Source organism: Lepidochelys kempii, chromosome 3 (genome assembly GCF_965140265.1).
Source record: "Lepidochelys kempii isolate rLepKem1 chromosome 3, rLepKem1.hap2, whole genome shotgun sequence".
In the NCBI taxonomy this organism is placed as follows: Eukaryota; Metazoa; Chordata; order Testudines; family Cheloniidae; genus Lepidochelys; species Lepidochelys kempii.
Window position 1 is genome coordinate 175,483,171 of NC_133258.1, and position 23,018 is coordinate 175,506,188.

A 23,018-nucleotide genomic window follows, 5' to 3' on the forward strand; every position below is an offset into this window, starting at 1 on the left:
AAACTATTGGCCATACATCAAAGGCAAGATGCCCGCATTCTCTTAAATAGGCAATTGTTAGGCCCTTGCTCAGGAAATAATCCTAGGGCGCTATTGGTCTAATATTACACAGTTATATAAAATTAAATGGCAAAAAACCTCTTTGTAATGGCTCATGCCTTTTCAGAAGTAAAATTCAAACTTCTGAAATGCAGGAAATAGAGAAGTAAGGTAAGCACCCAGGCAACCGTAACTCTGCTTGCCTGGAGCTGGCAAGAGCCATTGGGAATTATCTGCATGCACTCCAGTTGCTTTCAGTGGTTTAGGTGTAGCTTTACTGAATGGTGGAGGCAGTAGGTGGGGCAGGTGTGAGTGATATCAGAAGATCTGGGGATTAGCTTGAGGAGCATCTGAGCTGTGATTGATATGAGGAGATCTGGAGATCAGTATGAGCAGTGTCCTGTAGCTGTGATTGTGATATGAGAAGGTCTGGGTCCACTTGTGTGTTATCAAAGGAAAGAGGTGCATGTGTATCTTGAGGTTCCACTCTGCATTGTTTCAGTACGGAATTGTGTAGGTTGTGTCAGTTAGCAGAGCGCTGGGGTCTTCTTGGCATGGGTATTGTCAGTAGTGAGGTGAGATGAGGTCAGTCTATGGATTGAATGCTGAGTAGAGGATAATATAGGCTTAGGTGGTATCCTGTGTGAAGGGGTTGTCAAAGGATATGAAGTGGTTTGTTACATGTTACAAGTGTGGTATTCTGTTCAGGGAAATAGGCATAGTGTTGAGCATAAGGCAAGTGCTGGGAGCACCTAAGGTGACCAGATAGGAAGTGTGAAAAATTGGGTGGGAGTAGGGGGGTAATAGGCGCCTTTCTTAGACAAAGCCCTGAGTATTGGGACTGTCCCTATAAAATCAGGACATCTGGTCACCCTAGTAGGACCTGTCAATTAGAGTGAAGAGGCAGAATGCAAATATGTGGAATTGCTCAAAGAACAGAGACGAAAAAAAGCATCCTTTAAAAATTGGAAGTCAAATCCTACTGAAGAAAATAGAAGCATAAACTCTGGGAAGTCAAGTGTGAAAGCATAATTAGGCAGGCCAAAAAAGAATTTGAAGACCAACTAGCAAAAGACACAACAGTAACAGAAAAAGGTTTTTAAGTACATCAGAAGCAGGAAGCCTGTGATCAGTGGGGCCACTGGACGATCAAGGTGCTAAAGGAGTAGTCAAGAAAGATAAGGCTGTTGCACAGAAGCTCAATGAATTCTTTGTATCAGTCTTCATTGCAGATGATATGAGGAAGATTCCTACCCTGAGCCACTCTTTTTAGATGACAAACTTGAGGAATGGTCCCTGATTTAGGTGTCAATAGAGGAGGTCTGGGAACAAATAAACAGCAATAAGTCACCAGGACGAGATGGTATTCACCTGAGAGTTCTGAAGGAACTCTGATGTAAAATTGCAGAACTATTAACAGTGGTATGTAACTTATTTCTTAAATCAGACTGTACCAGATGACCAGAGGATAGCTACTGTAACGCCAAGTTTTTAAAAAGGCTCCAGGGGCGATCCTGGCAATTAGAGGCAGGTAAGCCTAACTTCACTATCTGGCAAATTGCTTGAAACTACAATAAAGAACAGAATTATTATACACACAGATGACACGTGGGGAAAAGACAACATGGCATATGTAAAGGAAAATCATGCCTCATCAAGCTATTAGAATTTTTGAGAAGGTCAACAAGCATATGGACAAGGGTGATCCAGTGGATACAGTGTACTTGGACTTTTAGCAAGCCTTTGACAAAGTCCAACACCAAAGGCTCTTAAGCAAAGTAAGCAGAATATTCTCATGGAATTGTAATTGGCTAAAAGATAGGGAACAAAGAGTAGAAATAAATGGTCAATTTTCACAGTGGAAAGCTGTAAATAGGCTCCCCCAAGGATCTGTACTGGGACCAGTGCTGTTCAAATATTAATAAATTATTTGGAAAAGGGGGTCAACAGTGAGATGGCAAAGTTTGCAGATGATACAAAATCACTGAAGGTAGTTAAGTCCAAAGCTGACTACCAAGAGTTATAAAGGGATCTCACAAAACTGGGTGACTGGGCAACACAATTGCAGATGAAATTCAGTGTTGATACGTGCAAAGTGTAATGCACGTTGGAAAACATAATCCCAGCTATACACAAAATGATGGGGTCTAAATTAGCTGTTGCCACTCAAGAAAGAGATCTTGGAGTCATTGGGGATAGTTCTCTGAAAACATCTACTCAATGTGCAGTGGCAGTCAAAAAGCTAACACAATGTTAGGAACCATTAGGAAAGGGGATAGATAAAACAGAAAATATGCTTCTACTTAAACCTAATCCCTAGATATGCCACATCTTGAATACCGTGTGCAATTCTGGTTGCCCCATCTGAAGAATAGTTTTGGTGCCTTCTGAATACTCTGTTGTACTCAGATTACATTTCCCTCAAATAAAAAATCAGTCTTTGAGGAGGCAGTTTAGAGCAATATGCCTACTTTTATTTTTAATTTTATTTCAGATTTCTGCCCTGGGTTGGATTTAAGATCCCAATGCCTGGGATGATTGTATCACACCCTCAGAGCCACCCATGTGATGTAGAGAGAGTTTTCTAGATAGTTAGCCTCTTTCTCCACACATGCTTGGTGTAATCCATTAGGTGCATGAATAGGCATGTGAGCCTTAGCATGCCTAACTGGAGAAGCAAACTCTTTCAAATAAAATTTTAATTTGATTTCCCACATAGGGCTGGTGGATGCCATGCATTCTGTTGGGGTAGTTCTTGAGCATCTATCTTTATTCCTTACTCGTGGTATCGCCTTGTCCTGTTTGTTAAATAAATGTTTTACTTTTATTATAAACCACGGGTGGCCAAACCACAGCTCACAGGCCACATGTGGTTCTTTTACAGTTAAAGTGCGACTTGCAGGCCCTCCCATGTGGAGAGCCGCCCCCCCCAGCCCATTCTCAGCCTATCAGACAGGGACAGGGGTCTAAGGGCTTCAGCCCGGAGCCCCACCACCCTGCTGCAGGGCAGAAGCCCCGAGCCCTGCAGACATGCCTAGCTCTTGAACTTCTTAAGATTATCGTATGCAGCTTGGAGGACCAGTAAATTTGGCTACCCCTGCTATAAACCAATGCAGTGCTGTGATTGACACAAGAATGTTTGTTAAATCCTAGTTAAATTAATGAGCTACAGTGTACTCTCTCTCTAAAGGAGCAACTAACTTCTGGGAGTGTTCCATGAGAGGGCTGGACACTGCAGGGAGACATCTCTGGGAAACTCAGGTGTTAAGGTTCACTGTTACCTACAAGGCAAGGTTTGGACTGGCAGAGTCCTGAAGAGTTTGCTGGCCAGGCAAATAAGTTGCTCTGTCAGGGAGCTGTCACATGCTGAGGCTGAGAGGAGTAAAATAGTCGCTCACAATTCTAGGAACCTCAGCAGATTGTCACATTGGCAGATGAATTTGGGCAAAGTTAGAACTGGGAGGGAGTTGGGGTCACTCTTCAGAAAGTAACTGGGCAGTGGAAGCCAGCCTGTGACCTGCATGCTTGTTTACAAGCTTTTGGTGTCAAAACTGTGAGCCACAGTAGCATAGCACTGAAGGCAGCCAGAGTCACAGGGCAGACAGTGATACAACCCCTTATGGGTCTGGGTTGAACCCCAAAGCATTACAGTATCAGACTCTGGCCCTCTGTGGTAATTATTTTGATGAATAAAAAGATAAAATAATAAATAGAATAAAAACCAAGGACTGTTGCTAATTACGCTCTTGTCTCAAACCTCTGTTTTTATGGAACTTTATTGAAAAAGTGGTGATAGGACAGCTGCACCAACACTTGGCTTCCACTAGTTTCCTAAATCATTGTTTTCTAAAGTACAGGACGTTCCCCCATCGGGTATACAGTAAAGACCTCTCAGCTATTCGCCAGAGTCTCAGCTTTTATTATTTGTTTAAAGTTCATCTGCAATTGTTACAGTTGCAGAGAAAGTCCTCAAAATACAAAGTGAGTGTTACCAATTCAGCAATAGAGAGCATGAAACAATAGCTCTGAGGTCTAATTACCCCATTCTTCCGATGCATGCTAGCTCAGATAGGATGATAAAATGTCAATATAGCTAACTATATCAGTTCTCATCAAAACACATTAGCAAATGCTGATGATTGATCTCCTTTGTTACGTGTGGTGCACGCTCCCTCAGGAATGTATGAAGGGTTAGTTGGCGGAGCAAGTGTGGAAGATGTATAAATTGGCATGGATAGATCTCTAGTGACACATGTCAAGGCTGCAAGGTGCATAATTGAAAAAGAGCTCAGGTTTCCAAAGTTTGGGAGACAGACTGTCCTAAATCCCTACCAGTCGGCTTTCAGAGGTGGGCATGGGACAGAGACAGTTTCCTGTTGAAGACTAATTATCTCCTGGTGATGGATAGAGCTAGAAAAAGTGTCCATTTTGCTTTCATTCAGTTTGTCAGCAGCTTGTGATGTCGCCCATCATGAGATATTTTTAACTCATCGCAGTGCTTCAGTAGGGTGGCCCTTTTTCAAGCTAGTTCATGCCTACCCCTTAGAGAGATCACAGACACTGCTGATGAACAACTGCTCACTCTCCCCAAGAGCAGCATCCTGTTACACCAACTTTCCTATTCAATGTGTACGTGTACCTCACATGCATTCAGTGTGGTGTTTGGCTCTAATGATGGCTGAGCCACATAGAGAAGGTCTCATGAGTTACCAGAGATGAGGCTTTTAGCTCAGACTTTAAGCTCAGACTTTAAGGTGCAGAGGTCTCGGGTTTGATGACTACTGCGGATAGTGTGTGGCATTACAAGTGGTGGTCTGTATGGGGAATTGTGGTGGGTGAAACTGTGAAGCTCCTTTCCCCATAGGTGAGGCCACCATAAGGGGTATTGTGAGAGGCTGCACTCTTGTCATATTGCTTATAGTTAAGGTTATGTCACAGAGGTCATGAAAGTCACTGAATCAGTAACATCTGCTTCAGCCCCAGGGGCTGTGTGACTCCCTCGCAGCCAGCAGGGTCCTGGCAGGGTTCCAGCGACATGTGACAGCCTCCTGAGGGGGCCCTCTTCAGGGCTGTAGTGACAAGCAACAGCCTCACTGGGGAGTGGAGGGGAGAAGAGTGTGCACCTTGGGTGAGCACCTGGGGAATATGGTCACCCTGCAGCTCCAAGTTGCTGTGGGCAGAGGGGGGGGGGGGGCCCATTGCAGCTTCCAGCTGCTACAGGCAGAGGGGGAACCCCACAGTTCCCAGCCACTATAGTGGCAGGAGAAACCATGGAGCCAAAGCAGCAAAAATCACAGGCAGATCATGGCTTCCTTGAATTTTTGTTTATTGCCCGTGACTTTTACTAAAAATCACCATGACAAAATCTTAGCCTTATAGTACTCTGTTTTGCTCCTTTTAATCAAATCCAAATTTTTCATTATCACTGCTTCCTCGGCAGCTGGCTGAGAAACACACGTGTTAACACTGGGCTTTGACTAAGACAGTGATAGCTGCACAGAAAAGAAGTAGACAACTCAGCATTATGGTAGATGAAGTGTATATATATCTTTTTAAAAAAATGTTACATACATTATAAAATTGAAAACATATTTTGGCTACTGAGCTCAGGTTAAAAACCAAAACATACTAATGTTATAAAGTACATAAAATCATTTAAAAACCCCTGTGTTAATTTCCCACTTCATTTTGATCTCTGGAAAGATTAGATGAAGGTGATAGCCTTCAAAACCATGGAATTAGGGGCCTGTGTATTTAAAGGGGGTAATCATTAGGCTTCTGTATTTATGAAAATATTTTAAAAGTATCAGATCATTTGAAATGTAGACCACAATATTGCAGGATCATTTGGATCTGAATTTATGGGTTACTCATATTTTAGCATAAATACCACACACTGCTGGATTTGAGGTGTGTGTTTGGTTTTTTTTAAATTTCCATCCTACATTACTGGGTGCACTAGCTGCATTTTGTTTCCTGTTTTTCTGTTCTATGTGTAATGTAAAATCAGGGCTCAAATTGAGGGAGTAGAGCATAACAGTAACACTCAGCACTGACTATTTTCCTCTTCAGAGCACTTTGCAAACATTAACTTAGCCTGACAACGCCCCTGCAAGGTAGCATTCAATCCATTTTACAGAAAGGGAACCTGAGGCAGAGTGACTTGTCCAAGGCTACAAAGGAAGTTATCTTCCTTTGGGATTAAAACTCATGGAAAATTCATGGCTCCTAGATTGCTAGACAAACATGTCTTTGCCTTCTGTTAATGCAAAATAACTAGGGCTGTCAAACTATTAAAAAAATCATGATTAAAACTGCAAGTAATTGTAATTTTTTAAATCTCATGATTAATCACACCATTAAACAAAAGAATAGCATTTATTTAAATATTTTTGGATAGTTTCTAAATTTTCAAATACATTGATTTCAATTATTACACAGAATAAAGTGTATAGTGCTCACTTTATTACAAATATTTACACTGTAAAAAAGATAAACAAAGGAAATCATATTTTTCAAATAACCTTTTACAAGTACTGTAGGGCAATCTTTTTATCATGAAAGTGCATTACAGGTAGGACCCCGTAAATGTCAACAAACATGTTTGTCTTAGTGATTGGCTAAACAAGAAGAAGGACTGAATGGACTTTATTTTTGAGTGCAGTTATGTAACAAACAAACAAATCTACATTTGTAAGTTGCACTTCCACAATAAAGAGATTTCACTGCAGTACTCATCTGCGGTGAATTTAAAAATACTATTTCTTTTGTTTATTATTATGGTGCAAATATTTAAACAATATAAAGTGACCACTGTCCACTGTGTTGTAATTGAAATCAATTTATAATTTTTAAATTAGTATTCTATTATTGTTTAACAGTGCAATTAATTGCAATTTTTTAATCGAGTTAATTTGTTTTGAGTTAATCGCTAGAATTAACTGTGATTAATTGACAGCCCTAAAAACAACATGTCTGATATATGTGAGAAAAAAAGAGAGAAGATGGAGGAGGCAATATCTTTTACTGGACCATCTTCTGCTGGTGAGAGGCAAGCTTTCGAGCTTGCACAGGTCTAAATTTCCTGATCCAACACAGCTACAACAACACTGCGTATGTGAGAATAGGACACACAAAAGAGTTTGCCCCACAATCCCCATGTAACAAAGCAAAAGGCTAATAATATGCATATCTGTGCTTCAAAACTTTTTTGAAAATGCATTAATGCAATTTCCACAAAACTTGTATATGTATTTTAGCACCACTATTGAACACTGTTATGCAGCTCTTATTGATAGAAAACCTTCTTCTCTAAGACTGTTCAACATTTACCTTTGAATCAAATGAGCTGCAAAATGTTTCTCTATTGAACATTTCATTTATAAAACCAGTATTTACCAGTTTAAAAGCAGTGTCTGAGTAAATGTTAGCAGTAAATTAATGTGTTCCCCCATTTTACCAAAGATTAAGGCAGATTCTCAAACTGATTTGGCATATGGATAGTAAAGATATCATTCTAGTACATTTAGGATATACACACAGATGTATCTCAAAATACATTTGCTTGAAAAATACAGCATCTGTAGGGTCCTTTTTGTTTTTTATTTTATTTAATTTTTCCCAGGAATTTCAGTGTTTTACTACAACAAAAACAGCTGAAAATCAGAGCAAAAACCCTTAATTTTTCTGGGTAAATACTGGGGTTTATTTTGGTGAATTTTCATTTTCTTCCCATTTTAGCATCAAATCTTTAAACTGTTGTCTGCTAACAGCTTGAAATGTTTATGCCATGAGATTCATCAGTATGTTCACATACACATGCGCTTCAGAGCTTGCGTGCATGCCTGTTTGTTTATTGTGTGTATCTTTTAAACTAATACAGAGCCTTACTTCAACAGGCAGCTTTGCACATACAAGAATACATTAGTCGGTGTGTAATACATATATCTCATGAAATGTATTTTCCTAATAACCAGGTTGTTTTATTTATTTTATATATACACATATATAATATAAAATTCGAATGATACAAAAAGTAGGGTGAAAACCAGAAAACCAATACTTTTTGTAAAACCCGGGATTTTTTTGGTAAAAATCAGCTTAAACTGAAAACGAAGGGTCTTAAGAGTGTGTGAAATGATATTGTTCTAACACTGAGGAGTAGATATTAAAAATCAAGCATCAGTCAGATAGGGGACAAAGCATTTAAAGAAAACAAACCTTTATTTGAAACTCTGTTATGGCCATATTCTGCTAACTCTACTCAGGTTGAGTAGCAATGCCTCACTCCACGAGTTGTCTCATTGAAATGAAAGGGATTAACTGCACAGTAAGGATAGCAGAATATGGCCCTCTAGTGTTCTATATTTATGATCTCCAGGAGGAAATTCCATAGCTACATCTTTGTTCTGACTGGTTTAGTAATGCTATGAGGCTTACTATCAAAACAAATGTCAGTTCTGTTGGAGGGTTAATAGCAAGCCTTTATAAGAATTCAGCTCTCCAACATTATACATACATTGCAGTTTAAAAAGAGCTGATCTTTTATCTATGCATGGGATCTGAAAAACTACTCAATCCCAGAGACAATTCTGGACTCAGATTATGGTATCAAAAATTTGTATCATGACCTTAAGGAACAATCCTAGTGCCATATCATCTCCTGCTTTTTCTTCAGAAGGGATCAAAGCAAGGTTAAGAGTGAGCTGGACTGGGACTTAGCCATAAACAGATCTTTGTGATGGGTGAGAGGTGTTGGGATATTATGCATATATTGAAAAAAATCTGCTGGAGCACTAATGGGTCACTAAGATCTAATGAAGCACTATTGTGTGGCAATGACAAACCTAGGCCTTCTGGGAGACTGGTTCAGCTCAGGGGAGCTTAGCTGGGCAGGAAAGAGGCAGAGCTAGAGAAGTGCCATTTTCCACACTGTCACCTCCAGGCACATCCATGGGGACTCCCATTCATATTCCTAATGGTGGCTGTGGGGAATCAGCCTGGCCTTGAGCTCCCTACTACTCCATGCTACACCCAGCTGGCTATGGCTCCCAAAGACCATTCACCAGATAGGAATTGGTGGAGCACAGTGGTCATGCCCCTTCCCATCCTGCAATTTTTCTCTCATGCCCCCTACCCTGGGGGCCAGAAGAGGATGGTATAGGATCAGATTCAACAGTTCCATGCCTCCCAGACATCCCCTTACACCAGATGAATCTCCAGTTGGGGAGATCTGTTGGCTTTCTGACCCCTTTGTCTAATACAAGGAGCACAAAGGGGCTGAAGATTGAGTGATAAAGGCCACAGGATTTTGTGCTTAATTTCACCTTCCTGTGGCTGCTTGTTTTTTTGTTTTTTGGGGGGGGGGGTGAGGGGGGAGAAGGGGTGGCTTATTTTAGCTCCCATCTAGCAACATGTTTTCATAGCACTCTATGGTTAGCATTGGGAAACAGCTAATCTCTTTTCAGTTCAGTAATTCTGATTGAGGCATATTCATTCTCTACCAAAAATATTTTATGACATTACGAGGCATTAGTGAGAACCAAGCTGTCACACAGCTATTTCTAATACACAGACGCTACAGACAGTCCTGCATCACACATGGTAATTAATTTCTGGCAATTGGTTTTACTGTTAGAGCCAACAAACAGTGAGTGGGAAGCCGTTTCCATTTAATTCTTGATCAGCGTAAGAAATTCTTCTCTGGCTTTTGGATCTTCTCGCAAGACTCCGAGCATGGTGCTGGTGATAGTCTTACTGTTCATTTTCTGAACCCCTCGCATAACCATGCACATGTGCCTAGAAGGTAATTAGTTAAATAGCCAACCTTCAGTTTAATACGTTGTTAACCTGCACACTGGGATAACTGGATCTAATTACCATTTTGATAATCAGCAATACACTGTGTACCAAGTAGTGCCTTTGATTCGTTAAAGCATGTCCAGATATTATTGGGAGCTACCAGTTCACTCACAACTATTGATAGGAGAATCATTCTTGAATTCTATTTTCTTTAAATGTTGTAGTATTTCAAAACATGTAGTGAGGGGGGTTGTTTGTTTACAACCATACTTGTTGACTGAAGTTGAAATAAATGAATAAATATTGACAGGAAGCTTAAGCAGATTATGTTTGAACTATTCAGTCTACATTCACCACTTTTGCCTTGCAGAACAGCACAAACCAGGCCAATAAAAGGTATGTCTACCCTACAATTAAACACCCATGGCCAGCCCGTGTGAGCTGACTCAGGCTCATGGGCCTAGGGCTACGGGACTGTAAAACTGCAGTGTAGATGTTTGGGCTAGGGACCCCATGTGGGGTGAGGATCCCAGAGCTTGTGCTCCAGTCCAAGCCCAAATGTCTACTCTGCCATTAAACAGCCCCTTAGCCCAAGCCCCACAGGCCTGAGTCAGCTGACATGGGCCAATCACAGGTGTTTAATTGCAGGGTACACATATCCTAAATGTATTGGTGCCAGATGTGACTGGTCCACATGTTGTTAGAATACACTTGGACAAGTTTTGGGGTAAGCCTGAAAAAAAATGTACACATACATGTCTGTATCCGTGCAAATGACTAACCATCAGCATCCACAACTACTAAGACTTGTACCAAATTTGAGCACACAAAGTGACACAGTGCAATATATGCCAAAATCTTTATAGCCCACTTTTAGTCACTTTCACTTTACATTGTCCGTTCAAGCCAAATTACCCGTATATACCCTGCAGCAATTGTTGGAGTGTGTGAGAAAGGCAGATATCGACAGAGGTCACCATTTCTCATAAGCTAGTATCTGAAGTACTGTAATATTTCTCTATACTCAGAAGTTATCTATCCAGGTACTTAAATGGCCCCATCACCATGGCATCTGAATACCTCAGAGTTATTAGTGAATGCATCCTGATGTGCCCAGTGAAGAGCAGTGATATTAGGATCCTCATGTTACAGATGGGGAACTGAGCTAGAGAGATTAAATGACTTGTTTAAGGTCCTATAGGAAGTCTGTGGAAGGAACTGAAACACAACTCTCCCAAGTCTGTTTAGGTAACAATGACATCTCAGATACTGTGGTGTGGTAACTGTTCTCAGAGGTTGACTTTAATGAGACTAACAATAATGAATTACTTACGACGCTTCTACAATCACAGCCACCCCAGCAGGTTTCAGAGCCTCAGTAATTGCCAGAGCGATCTGTCTGGTAAGCCTCTCTTGAACTGAAAAGAGAACAGTATGATTTTTCTATATGTAATTGCCACTCTTGGTACTCCTTGCAAATTCTTAAAGAAAATACATTCCTAAGGTGCTCTAAATACAGTCCCTCAAATTCTCCCACTAGCTAACTAAAGTAAAATGAGCCCCTATGCTAGAAATGTTTTTTTAAATTATTTTTTCAATGTGACTTTAGTGTTTGTAAAAAGTGCTGGAATGACACCTTTGGAGCCCTGAAATCTGTTCATCCAGTGAGCAGATATTTATCCACCTTGACTGCCCGCAGAATTTTTAATAGTTAACAAAACCACCCTTACACCCTGTGAAATACATTATCCAAAGTCAGTTTTCCCCCTACTTCAGTGACTGCTGTCCTTCTTGGCTACTTATCAGGGGTGGCCTATGCACCTGAGTATCAGAGTAGCAGCCGTGTTAGTCTGTATCTGCAAAGAGAACAAGTACTCCTGTTCTTTATGCACTGAGTACACTTCCTCATTCTTTCAGAAAAGAGAACCCAACACACTTCTTATTTTATATGCATACCTTCCCCATTATACCGACCCAGCTGTTTATTCCTGAGTCCAGAACCTCACTGATCGACACCTCAAGCTTCCAATAAAGGCAATAGACTGTTAAGGTGTAGAATCAGGCTGCTTTAGTTGGATGTTTTCTGCTTGGTCCCTTGACAACTTTAACAAATATGCCACACTGATTATGGTCCCAGTTCAGGAGAGTACTTAGGCCTATGCCTAACCTTAAATACATTTACTTCAACAGAAGTAGTGTCAATTAAAATTAGGCATACGCTTAAATATTTTCTTCAGTTGAGCATCATCTAGCTGAAATATAGTTTAGCAGAACAGAGATATTGTAGAAAGGATACACACCTTGCAGTCTTCGACTAAAGATTTCAACAATTCTGGGGGGGGGAAAATGTAAGAATAATAAATATTTCCTCCTGATTTAAACACAAAATTTCAGTTGAACTTAATAGACTCTTTGGGTATCACAGGTGTTAGAGTAGGATTTTATCCTGGCTATTTAGAAGGCTAAATATATTGTAGTACAAGTGATTTTACATTACAGTATGTAATGTGATTTACATACAGCTGATATTCAGTCTATTTTAGAATACCTTATATATTGAGTATTAATATATTCTACTTTATACCACTTATTTTAACCCAAGTACCTTATAAATGGATTTAGAATCCCTTAGAGAAAGCATATTTTTAAAAAATAATTAAGTACTCCCTCAAAAAGATCTTATTTAACCACACTATAATCTGTTTTCAGTCTGTGGATTATCAACCTATGTGTCACATTTGTAAAGCAGCCTCTGATTGACCATTAACATGCTGGTGCTCAGAATGCAGAAGACTATAACAGGGCTACTACTAGATACTTAATTATAGGCTGCTATTGACATCGGGACTGTTCTTTTAAGATGTATAGGCCATCAACTTTTACTTAAACTCAGCCTGTTAAGTAGAAAAGTAAATTTCATTTATAAAAAAAATGTTCCTATGGAAAAAAAAAAAAAGAGGCACATAGCTGAAAACTGCAGGCAACTCTGATATATGCTAACAAAACAAATAAATTAAATCCAAAAGCGAAGGCAGCACCATTTGCAGCAGCTGCCAATAAACATAAAACTGCCAGCCATTCACTTAGCTGAACTATTCACGTAAGTCCTTAGACACGGTCAAGCCCCTCCTTCCTGAGAGGCAATACCCAAGCACTGCAGCATGCCCACAAAGCTGACACAGCAAGGCTATTTCAGTCCAAAGTGGGGAGCCAGTACCAAAACTGATGATCCCTCAAAGAGAACGCTCTCCCACTAGCCCCCTTCTGTTAGCAGGTGATGGAGTGCTCTGTATGCACAGATTGAGGGGTCTCAGTGGTTGGGGGACATTACATATTCAGCACAATTATGGGATAAAAGGTTCATATCAGCCACAAACATTTATGCAGTTTCTCTTATGAGAAGTCATCCTTAAGAATCACAGTGAGGAAATCCAAATTCTCGGACCTTCTCAGCTCACCTTCATAATCCTGGTTATTGGCTTACACAAACAGTGGAAAATCCTGCCCCCTGGAGCCATAGAGGACCCCACACCACTGTGAAAGGGAGATCAGAATGCCATACAGGAGTTCCACATCCCTCTGCAGCAGCTCCACAGTAGACTCCATGCACTCCAGTGTGCAGGGCAAGTGGGAACAAGGGATCTGCTACTGCAGACCCACCAGACCAAAGGAGCCCCAGGGCTTACTGCAGCCTTAAAGCCTCAGTAGTGCCTCTGGAGCAATAACTTTGTTGCTAGCATACATCTCAGGGGAAGTATTCTTGTCCCTTTCCCTCTGCAGAGCATCCCAGTACATGGCATCCTCAATTGGGCTGTGCACTGAGAACAGGATTTCGCCTTTACACCTTCACTATCACATTGCATAGATGCACTTACCTTGCAAGCTTGCTTAGTCCAACCACTTTCTTTATAGGTAAATATCCAATATGTACCTGCAAATATGAACAGGAGTCTAAGTGCTGAATGGTTACTACACACCTGATTCTGCAGGAAAGTTGAAGGTCTGAATAAACTCAGGGCTCTGAGGTGCAGTGTACAACGCACAGTCAGATGGCTGTGTCTGAGAAGCTCTAGCCTAGTCAATGGGTCTCCACATTCATAGCAGTCTGTCCACTCCAGTGGAAATTGCAGGATCAGGGCTCCCAGAACCTAAACCTGCTGACTTCAGGCCTGATCTTTCCTCTAGTGATGTCAATGGGAGTTTCAGTGCAGCTTTTAATGGAATCAGGACTGGATCCTTAATGCAGACAAAGTGCCCTGTGAAGTCAGACCTGCACCATGTAGTAGAGGGAGAAGATGCTTATGTACAGATGCTGTGTAGCTTATGGGCATATGTAGAGCAAGTAGATTTATTGGTAAGGAAGAAGACAGTTCATATTGTTGTATATTCCAAACAGTTTGAGCTCTCAAGAATTATCAGTCTTCATGGAAAAAGTGTCAGAGAGGCACAAGAAGGGAAAGAGGCAAGTAGGAGAGGAGGTTTATTGAGCGAGAGAGAGAGAGAGAGAGAGAAGCTGGAGAAAGGAAAGGAGGCTGTTACAGGAGAAAAAGCAATGTGGAAGGGACGAAGATGGAGCTGGGAAGAAGCAGGAGTAAGATACATGGAACTATTTGTTTAATCAGTCTTCATTCTAGCAGACCCGTGCATTGGGAGCTTTGGTTGTACAATGACTGCCAGTTTGGGATGCTGAGTGCAATCACTTTTAAGGAGTTTAAGTTGTGTTTGGAAGAGACTCCAGGGAAAATTTCACTGCCCATACTCAGACAAGCTTGATCATATATCTATGCAGGCAATGCCCCGCTCACAAATTGGCTTCCGTGGATATTTAGTGGGTGCAAGGGGCAGGAATCCTAGTTTTCCATGATAAAAAAATCCAAAATTCTCAGATTTACAAAAAAAAAAAAGACCTGTGTTTTTCCACAATTAAAATGAAATGTTGCACTTTAGTTTCCCTAGCTACAATATATATAGGTATCAGCTGAACACAACGTTTTATTGATATATTTACAATTTTAAAGCAAGTTCCAATTCTACCAGCATCACCAATCATAAAATCTTCCAGTCACAGTGTATTGTTTCTTTACTGTTGTTGATGGCCCTCCCTGCTGTTTCAACCTCTTCTTTTCATTGTTTGTTTAGTGCTTTCCATGTGTTCTACAATTGTCTGCCTGTAATCTACAGCCTTGCTGCATACAGTACAGAACAGCACATTACCATTAACATGAAATTTGTCCTTGCCAAACTTAGTGACATGGGCTTTAGGGGTGTTTTTTAAAGCTTTTTGGCATATTTTCATAACTTCAATTACTCACGGCTGGAGGCTGAAGTGAACTCAATAAGAATGGGGGATTTCAGCTATCCCCATATTGATTAAGAGCACATCACCTCAGGACGGGATGCAGAGATAAAGTTTCTTGACACCTTAAATGACTGCTTCTTGGAGTAGCTAGTCCTGGAACCCACACAAGGAGAGGCAATTCTTGATTTAGTCCTAAGTAGAGCTCAGGATCTGGTCCAAAAGGTGACTACAGCTAGACTTCTTGGTAATAGTGACCAAAATATAAATTAAAGTTAACATCCTTGTGGTGGGGAAAACATCACAGTAGCCCAACACTCTAGCATTTAATTTCAGAAATGGGGACTTCATAAAAAGTTAAACAGAAATTAAAAGGTACAATGCCAAAAGTGAAATTCCCTGCAAGCTGCATGGAAACTTTTTAAAGACACTATAATAGAGGCTCAACTTAAATGTATACCCCAAATTTAAAAAAAAAAAAAAATAGTAAGAGAACCAGAAGTGCCACTGTGGCTAAACAAAGTTAAAGAAGCAGTGAGAGACAAAAAGGCATCCTTTAAAAAGTGGAAGTTAAATCCTAGTGAGGAAAATAGAAAGGAGCATACACTGGCAAATGAAGTGTAGAAATGTAGTTAGGAAGGCCAAAAAAGAATCTGAAGAACAGCTAGACAAAGACTCAAAAAGTAATAGCAATTTTTTTTAAAAGTACATCAGAAGCAGGAAGACTGCTAAACAACCAGTGGAGCCACGGGACGATCGAGATGCTAAAGGAACATTCAAGGATGATCAGCCCATCGCGGAGAAACTAAATGAATTCTTTGCATCGGTCTTCATGGCTGAGGATGTGAGAGAGATTGCCAAAGCTGAGCCATTCTTTTTAGGTGACAAATCTGAGGAAATGTCTCAGATTGAGGTGTCATTAGAGGAGGTTTTGGAACAACCTGATAAACTAAACAGTAATAAGTCCCCAGGACCAGGAGGTATTCACCCAAGAGTTCTGAAGGAACTCAAATGTGAAATTGCAGAACTACTAATTGTAGTTTTTAACCTACCATTTAAATCAGCTTCTGTACCAAATGACTGGAGGACAGCTAATGTGACGCCAATTTTTAAAACAGGCTCCAGAGGTGATCCCTGCAATCGCAGGCTGGTAAGCCTGACTTCAATACCGGGCAAACTGGTTGAAGCTATAGTAAAGAGCAAAATTGCCATAGAGACATAGATGAAGATAATCTGTTGGGGAAGAGTCAGCGTGGTTTTTGTAAAGGGAAATAATGTCTCATCAATCTACTAGAATTCTTTGCTTGTTCATCGCCTCATGTGGGCCAGGGGCATCCAATGGATACAGCGTACTTAGATTTTCAGAAAGCCTTTGACAAGGTCCCTCACCAAAGGCTCTTGAGCAAAGTACGCGGTCATGGGATAAGAGGGAAGATCCTCTCATGGATTGGTAACTGGTTAAAAAATAGGAAACAAAGGGTAGGAATAAATGGTCAGTTTTCAGACTAGAGAGAGGTAAATAATCCAAGCTATACATAAAAAATGAGGGGATATAAATTAGCTGTTACCACTCAAGAAAGATCTTGGAATCATTGTGGCTAGTTCTCTGAAAACGTCCACTCAATGTGTAGCAGCAGTCAAGAAAGCAAACGGAATATTGGGAATCATTAAGAAAGGGCTAGATAAGACGACAGAAAATATCATATTGCCTCTATATAAATCCATAGTATGCCCACATCTTGAATACTGTGTGCAGATGTAGTCATCCCATCTCAAAAAAGATATATTGGAATTGGAAAAGGTTCAGAAAAGGGCAACAAAAATGATTAGGGGTATGGAACGGTTTCCATATGAGGAGAGAACAATAAGACTGGAACTTTTCACCTTGGAAAAAAAAAAACAACGGGGGGGTGGGCAGGATATGATCGAGGTCTATAAAATCATGACTAGTGTAGAGAAAGTAAATAAGTGTTATTTACTCCTCATAACACAAGAACTAGGAGTCACCAAATGAAATTAATAGGCAGCAGGAAGGAAGTATTTTTTCCCACACATCTCAGGGTCAATCTGGAACTCCTTGCCAGAGGATGTTCTGAAGGCCAAGACTATAACAGGGTTCAAAAAAGAACTAGGGTAAGTTCAGGGAAGATAGGTCCATCAATGGCTATTAGCCAAGAAAGGAAGGGATGTTGTTCTTTGCCTGTTTGCCAGAAGCTGGGAATGGGTGACGGGAGATGGATCAATTGATTATCTGTTCTGTCCATTCCCTCCTGAGCATCTGGTATTGGCCACAGTCAAAACAGAATACTGGGCTAAATGGACTTTTGGTCTAACCCAGTATGGCTGTGCTTATGTTAAATTTGAGATGCATTAAAACATGAACCCCTTTATGCCGTTGAGTAACTTATATACGCCAGAAGCAGTTTATTGGGGATGTTTAGCTATGTAGATTTAAAATGCATTCAAAAAATCAACCACAAGAGGAGAGGTTGCATGCACTGAATAAGTGACACTGGTACTTTCAGTAAAATTTAGTTACTAGTTAATACATTTTTAGTTTTCCACAAAATGTAAAAACTAAAGAGTCTCTGTAAAAATGCATATTCCATGTTTTTCCCCGCAGCAAACGGATTTCTAGGAGCCTGCTGAGGAGCCTCTCTGAGGGTAATCAATTTCCTATTACCATATTGTAGAAAATATGGCTCTTATTTCCTGTTGCTAATATGCTTCATACTGCAGATGCAGTTAGTCCACAAAATAAATCCTCTACTTATCACCTCAAAATGCCCACATCATAGTTTTCATGTTTTAAAACTCTTCCTAAGAATGATTATTCTGAATTCTATAGGACTACACTGGCTATGAGCAAGAACTCACCCTAGTTTTTCAAAACACATTTTATTTCCCTTTATTCAGTAGAACACCCAAGACCTCTGAATGACAAATATTTGCTATAAGGCAGATGGATAACTACCTTGCCAAAGAAGGGTACCAAGTGGTGCTCACAAAGGGAAAACATATCAATATCCTTAATGATAACCATTTCATTATGATCTTCATCAAAGATTGCATCATTGAGTATATCTGAAAGGACAAGATGAGCAGTTAATGAAAGATCCTACACAGGATTCTATCCTAAATAGCATTATGCATGTACTGCAATTGGTAAGTACTTTTCTAAGCACAAAACAAAATCTGATGTGAGAGAAAAGCACAACTCCAAACCTTTTAAAAATAGTTTAAAATATGGACATATTCTTAGCTGATATTCAATGGTTGTATAGAACTGACAGTATATTTTTAAAAAATCAGTTTTAAGTACAGGTAGACTCCTACATTCAACTCACACACCCCATCTTACATGCATATAAGTAACTTTATACACAGGTGTCATCTAATGTACTTCAGCCCTGCCAAACAGTGCTAAACTTCTTTTTATGCGGTTCTTACTTTTGGGGGCCTACTGAATGCTCCCAGTCACAGACAGGGTGAAGGGAGCATTGATCACAGCGCATGCCTATAAAGAGAGAGGCCAGCACCCATTGTTAAGGTGTATATGAGCTTATTTCCTAATAAACTAGTATAGAATTTTATCTGTTTGGAGACAATGGGTCCCTAGTACATACATTCTTTATCAAATCTGTACTTCAGAAGCTGCAAAGCCTTATTTGTTTAAATTAATTTGAAAGAAAAGTCTAAACATTGAAGATGAGAAAAATTTGTCATCAGAGACCAGCTCCTATTGTGGATATTAAGATACAGAATAGAGAACCAGAAAACTACAAAATGTGGGGAAATGTAACTACTATAAATGCCAACAGTGGAAAAAGAAGATTAAGATAAAAATCTCTGAAAGGTAAAATTGCAATTGATTCTTACTCCTAAATATAAGTGTTTGCATAATTTCACTTCTGCAAATAGTAACATTAAACTTAATTGCATGTCCCCCCCAAAATGTTTGCAGTCTCAGGGCCTTATTTTACAAATTTAAGGTAACAAAGATACTATTTAAGTTTAAACTTTATTAGTATACCTCCAGGAATAATTAATACACAACCCTCGAGCCTGCTGCCACTTGCCTTCCCCCTCCCTCTTTTTTAACTGATGCTCAAGCTGAAATTCTTGTTTCCTGTTGTTTGTATCGCAGTAGTGCAAAGGAGCATCAGTCCTGGACCAGGACCCCATTGTGCTAAGCGCTGTACAAACATAGCACAAAATGGCAAATTAGTTTTCTATGAGTAATGCATCTGACTGTGTTTAGATTCATTTATTTGAAAATTACTTCCCACTTCCCCCCCTCCCCATGGCACTTATACATATGATTATCACCCTGAAGCTGGGGAGTAAAATGGAGAAGTTTCCCTGTTTTTAATTCCCCCATTTCACTGATAGAACATTTCATACAGTCAAGTTTGAGAGACTGGGAAGGGTTTTGAAGCTTTATAGAGGTGAAGGCTGTTAAATGCAAGAACTGAAAGCCATAGAGCACCTTCCAGGAATGTGAGAATCTGCCCCCTTAGTGAAGTGAAAAATGATGTGTGATTGTAGCGCCAGGATATCAGAGAGATAAGGTGGGTGAGGTAACATCTTTCATTGGACCCACTTCTCTTGGTGAGAGAGACAAGCTCTGGAGCTTACACAGAGCTCTTCTTCAGGTCTGGGAATCTTAGTCACACTGCCACAGCTACATACAAGGTGGAAGAGATTGTTTAGCAGAAGTAGTTAAAATGTATTTCAAGGGGCCTGTCAAAGTGGTCTTTAACCCTCCAGTTGAGGGAAGCACCTGGGGGCGAGGCGCTATTAGTGGATTACAGATTGCTGTAACAAGCCATAAATCCAGTGTCTCTATTCAGTCTCTGACTTTTAGTGTCTAACAGAGTTATGAATTTAAGCTGCCAGGCTCCTTTTTCAAAAGTGTTGTGCAGGTTTCCTTTGAGTATGAGGACTAAGGGATCAGCTATAGACAGACTGGATTTATGGCTTATTACAACAATCTGTAACCCACTACCCCCCACCGCCTTTTCCCCTCCCTTTCCCCCTTATGACTGGAGGGATGTTAACAGGCCACTTCACCTTGAATGATCCCTGTGAAATGTATGATTAATGTGATCGGTATGATTAATGTGTCTTTTGCTCAACAAAACCCCAACCACTAAACTTTTGCTCAACAAAACCTTTACCCTAACCACTCTGTGCCACCTTGTGGTGAGCTGTGACCCACTGAGTCAGTTTCCCAGCCCAGAAGGGGCGCTTGGTGTAGCTCTCACCCCCAGCCATGAGTCCAATACAAGCTATACCCCCACCCCCTTGTCTCTGGAGGACGGGTGGAAGGCAATGAAGCAGCAGCTGAGAGGAGAGGAAAGGGTCCAGCTGAGGGTCCCACTTGGTGAAAGGCCATCTGGGCTCAGGGCACTTTGGTTTCCATGAGCAGGCCGGCAGAGACCAGGGGCGCTTGCAGGTTCCCCTTCATAGGCTCACAGAAGATTAGGGTTGGAAGAGACCTCGCTCTGGAGGCCATCAAGTCCTAGGGTGACCAGACAGCAAGTGTGAAAAATCAGGACAGGGGCAATAGGCGCCTGTATAAGAAAAAGACCCCAACATCAGGGGTCCCTATAAAATCGGGACATCTGCTCACCTTACCTAGTCCAACCCCCAAAACCGCCACAGCCAGGCCGGCCAGCAGGACTCACCCTCGATGGTTTCTTGGTAGCCTTTCGTGAGGAACTGCATGGCTTTGGCAGCCCTCCTGGGCGTCAGGAGCAGCCCCTGCCTGGCAGGGTTCTCGCCCAGGCGCTGCAGGATGCTCAGGTAGGCGTCCTCCAAGGCCGGCAGCTCGCCGCCCTCCGCCGCCTCCTCCGGGCCGTACCGCACCAGGGCCCGGCGCGCCTCGGCCGACGGCAGCTCGCTGTAGCCATTGCAGCAGGGGCGCGGCAGCTCCTCGCCGGCCGCCGGGCACGCCATGCTGCGGGGCGGGGCGGGGCGGGCCGCGGGGAGGCGCCGGGTAGCGCCTGGGCTTGCCGGCCTCTATTTATCCCCGCTGCCTCTCCACGGCTATTTCCCGCGCTCGGCAGGTGACGTCCTCGGGGCTGTCAGCTGGGCAGGCTCCTCTGAGCGGCCATTGTCCCCGGCGGCCGCTGTGCCCGGCGGCCAGAGCCCATCTGACCTGCCGGCAGTAATCAGAGGACGCGGGTGCTAGTCACGCTCCCAATGCGCCTCCTCTCCCGGGCCTTTTCAGCGGCTCCGGGACCGTAACCCAGCCGCGAACCGCTACATATCCGCCCGGCTCCTTGCCTCCCGCCGCCGCGCCCGGCTTCGGGGTGCTTTGCTGGGGGGCTGCTGGCCCCTCTTCCTGGCCGAGGGCGCCGCGAAGCAGGAGGATAAGCTGGTTCCTTATCCCCAGCTCCTGATGCGTGGTTCCCAGGCCCTTATTGCAAGGTCAAAACTAGTTAAAATACATCAGCATGGGGTCTTATACAATCACATTGCGTCACATTTCTGTGGTCAAAATTTAAATTACAAGCCAATTCTGCATTCATTCCATACTCAAGGAGCTGGGATGTGTCTGACCGGAAATGTAATGTGTCATTCAGGTCTCCCCAAGTGACCCGTCCCCACAACCATCAGATTTTGCTGAAGGAGCTGGGACATGCCACTCCATGACCCAAAGCTTGGTTCCTGCACAATATGCTGCCACATGTCATGCCTCTGCCCCTCTTCTACACTGTAAGGAGGGCTTGAATAAGAAACTGGGGTTTTACAGCCTGTATATGACAAATTTTGTCTTGGGTCACCACAGGCACAATGTCCCCATGACCTTCAGGCCGTTCTGAGGGAGCTGGGACACTGGGATATGCCACTCACCCGGCTCCACCAATGTTTGGGTCTGGGTCTCTGCCCCATCCCCGCCTGCCGTCCCCATGCACCTCCCTCGAGTGTCCCCCGACCTTTCCACCAAATAAAGACCAAAAAAACAAAAAAAGTTAGAAGAGGACAGAAATAACTGGCAAATGGAGCAAAATGAAAGAGGCTAATTCAATATTTACTCCTGAGGGCATTCTGCACCAAAAAATTAAAAATTCTGCACACAATATTTTAAAATTCAGCAAAATTCTGCACATTTTATTTGTCAAATAAATGTGAAGGATCCAGCATGGCATTGGGAAGCACATGCCACCGGCTGCACAGAGGTGGCTAAAATTGGCCTTCAACATTGGTTCTCCACTTGTAAAGTACCTCCCTTCTCTTCATTTGCCAATTTATATTTATGCCTGTATCTGTAATTTTCACTCCATGCATCTGAAGAAGTGGGTTTCTTACCCACAAAGGCTTATGCCCAAATAAATCTGTTAGTCTTTAAGGTGCCACCGGACTCCTCGTTGTTTTTGTGGATACAGACTAACACGGCTACCCCTCTGATATTCTCTCCCAGAGGTGAACCTTTTTATTTCTGGTCTGACAAATATATTACCCCAACTTTTATTTTGTGTTTTCTTTGTCCGTTAACATACAGTATGCATGTAAAAACCAATAAAAAGCTGTCATAAATATAAAGGGAAGGGTAAACCCCTTTAAAATCCCTCCTGGCCAGAGGAAAAAATCCTCTCACCTGTAAAGGGTTAAGAAGCTAAAGGTAACCTGGCTGGCACCTGACCAAAATGACCAATGCGGAGACAAGATACTTTCAAAAGCTGGGAGGAGGGAGAGAAACAAAGGGTCTGTGTCTGTCTGTATGCTGCTTTTGCCAGGGATAGAACAGGAATGGAGTCTTAGAACTTTAGTAAGTAATCTAGCTAGGTATGTGTTAGATTACGATTTCTTTAAATGGCTGAGAAAAGAACTGTGCTGAATAGAATGACTGTTCCTGTCTGTGTGTCTTTTTTGT

At 41.8% G+C, this 23,018-nt stretch overlaps 1 protein-coding gene across 2 annotated transcripts; it reads right to left on the bottom strand.

Annotated features, from left to right (window-relative positions):
• Positions 1–5,348: 5,348 nt before the first annotated feature.
• LOC140909558 (GTP cyclohydrolase 1-like) lies at positions 5,349–21,686 on the bottom strand. Of its 2 annotated transcripts, none has more exons than XM_073339122.1 (6): positions 20,827–21,686; positions 18,111–18,220; positions 13,716–13,771; positions 12,141–12,172; positions 11,174–11,258; positions 5,349–9,837 (listed from the first exon to the last, which is right to left on the bottom strand). In XM_073339122.1, the coding sequence occupies exons 1-6, from the start codon at positions 21,095–21,097 to the stop codon at positions 9,711–9,713; spliced, it is 681 nt and encodes a 226-aa protein (XP_073195223.1). In that variant the 5' UTR covers positions 21,098–21,686; the 3' UTR covers positions 5,349–9,710. The 2 variants fall into 2 exon arrangements, with proteins under 2 accessions (XP_073195223.1, XP_073195224.1); XM_073339123.1 differs by having other exon boundaries at positions 9,774–10,117.
• Between the last annotated feature and the right edge of the window lie 1,332 nt (positions 21,687–23,018).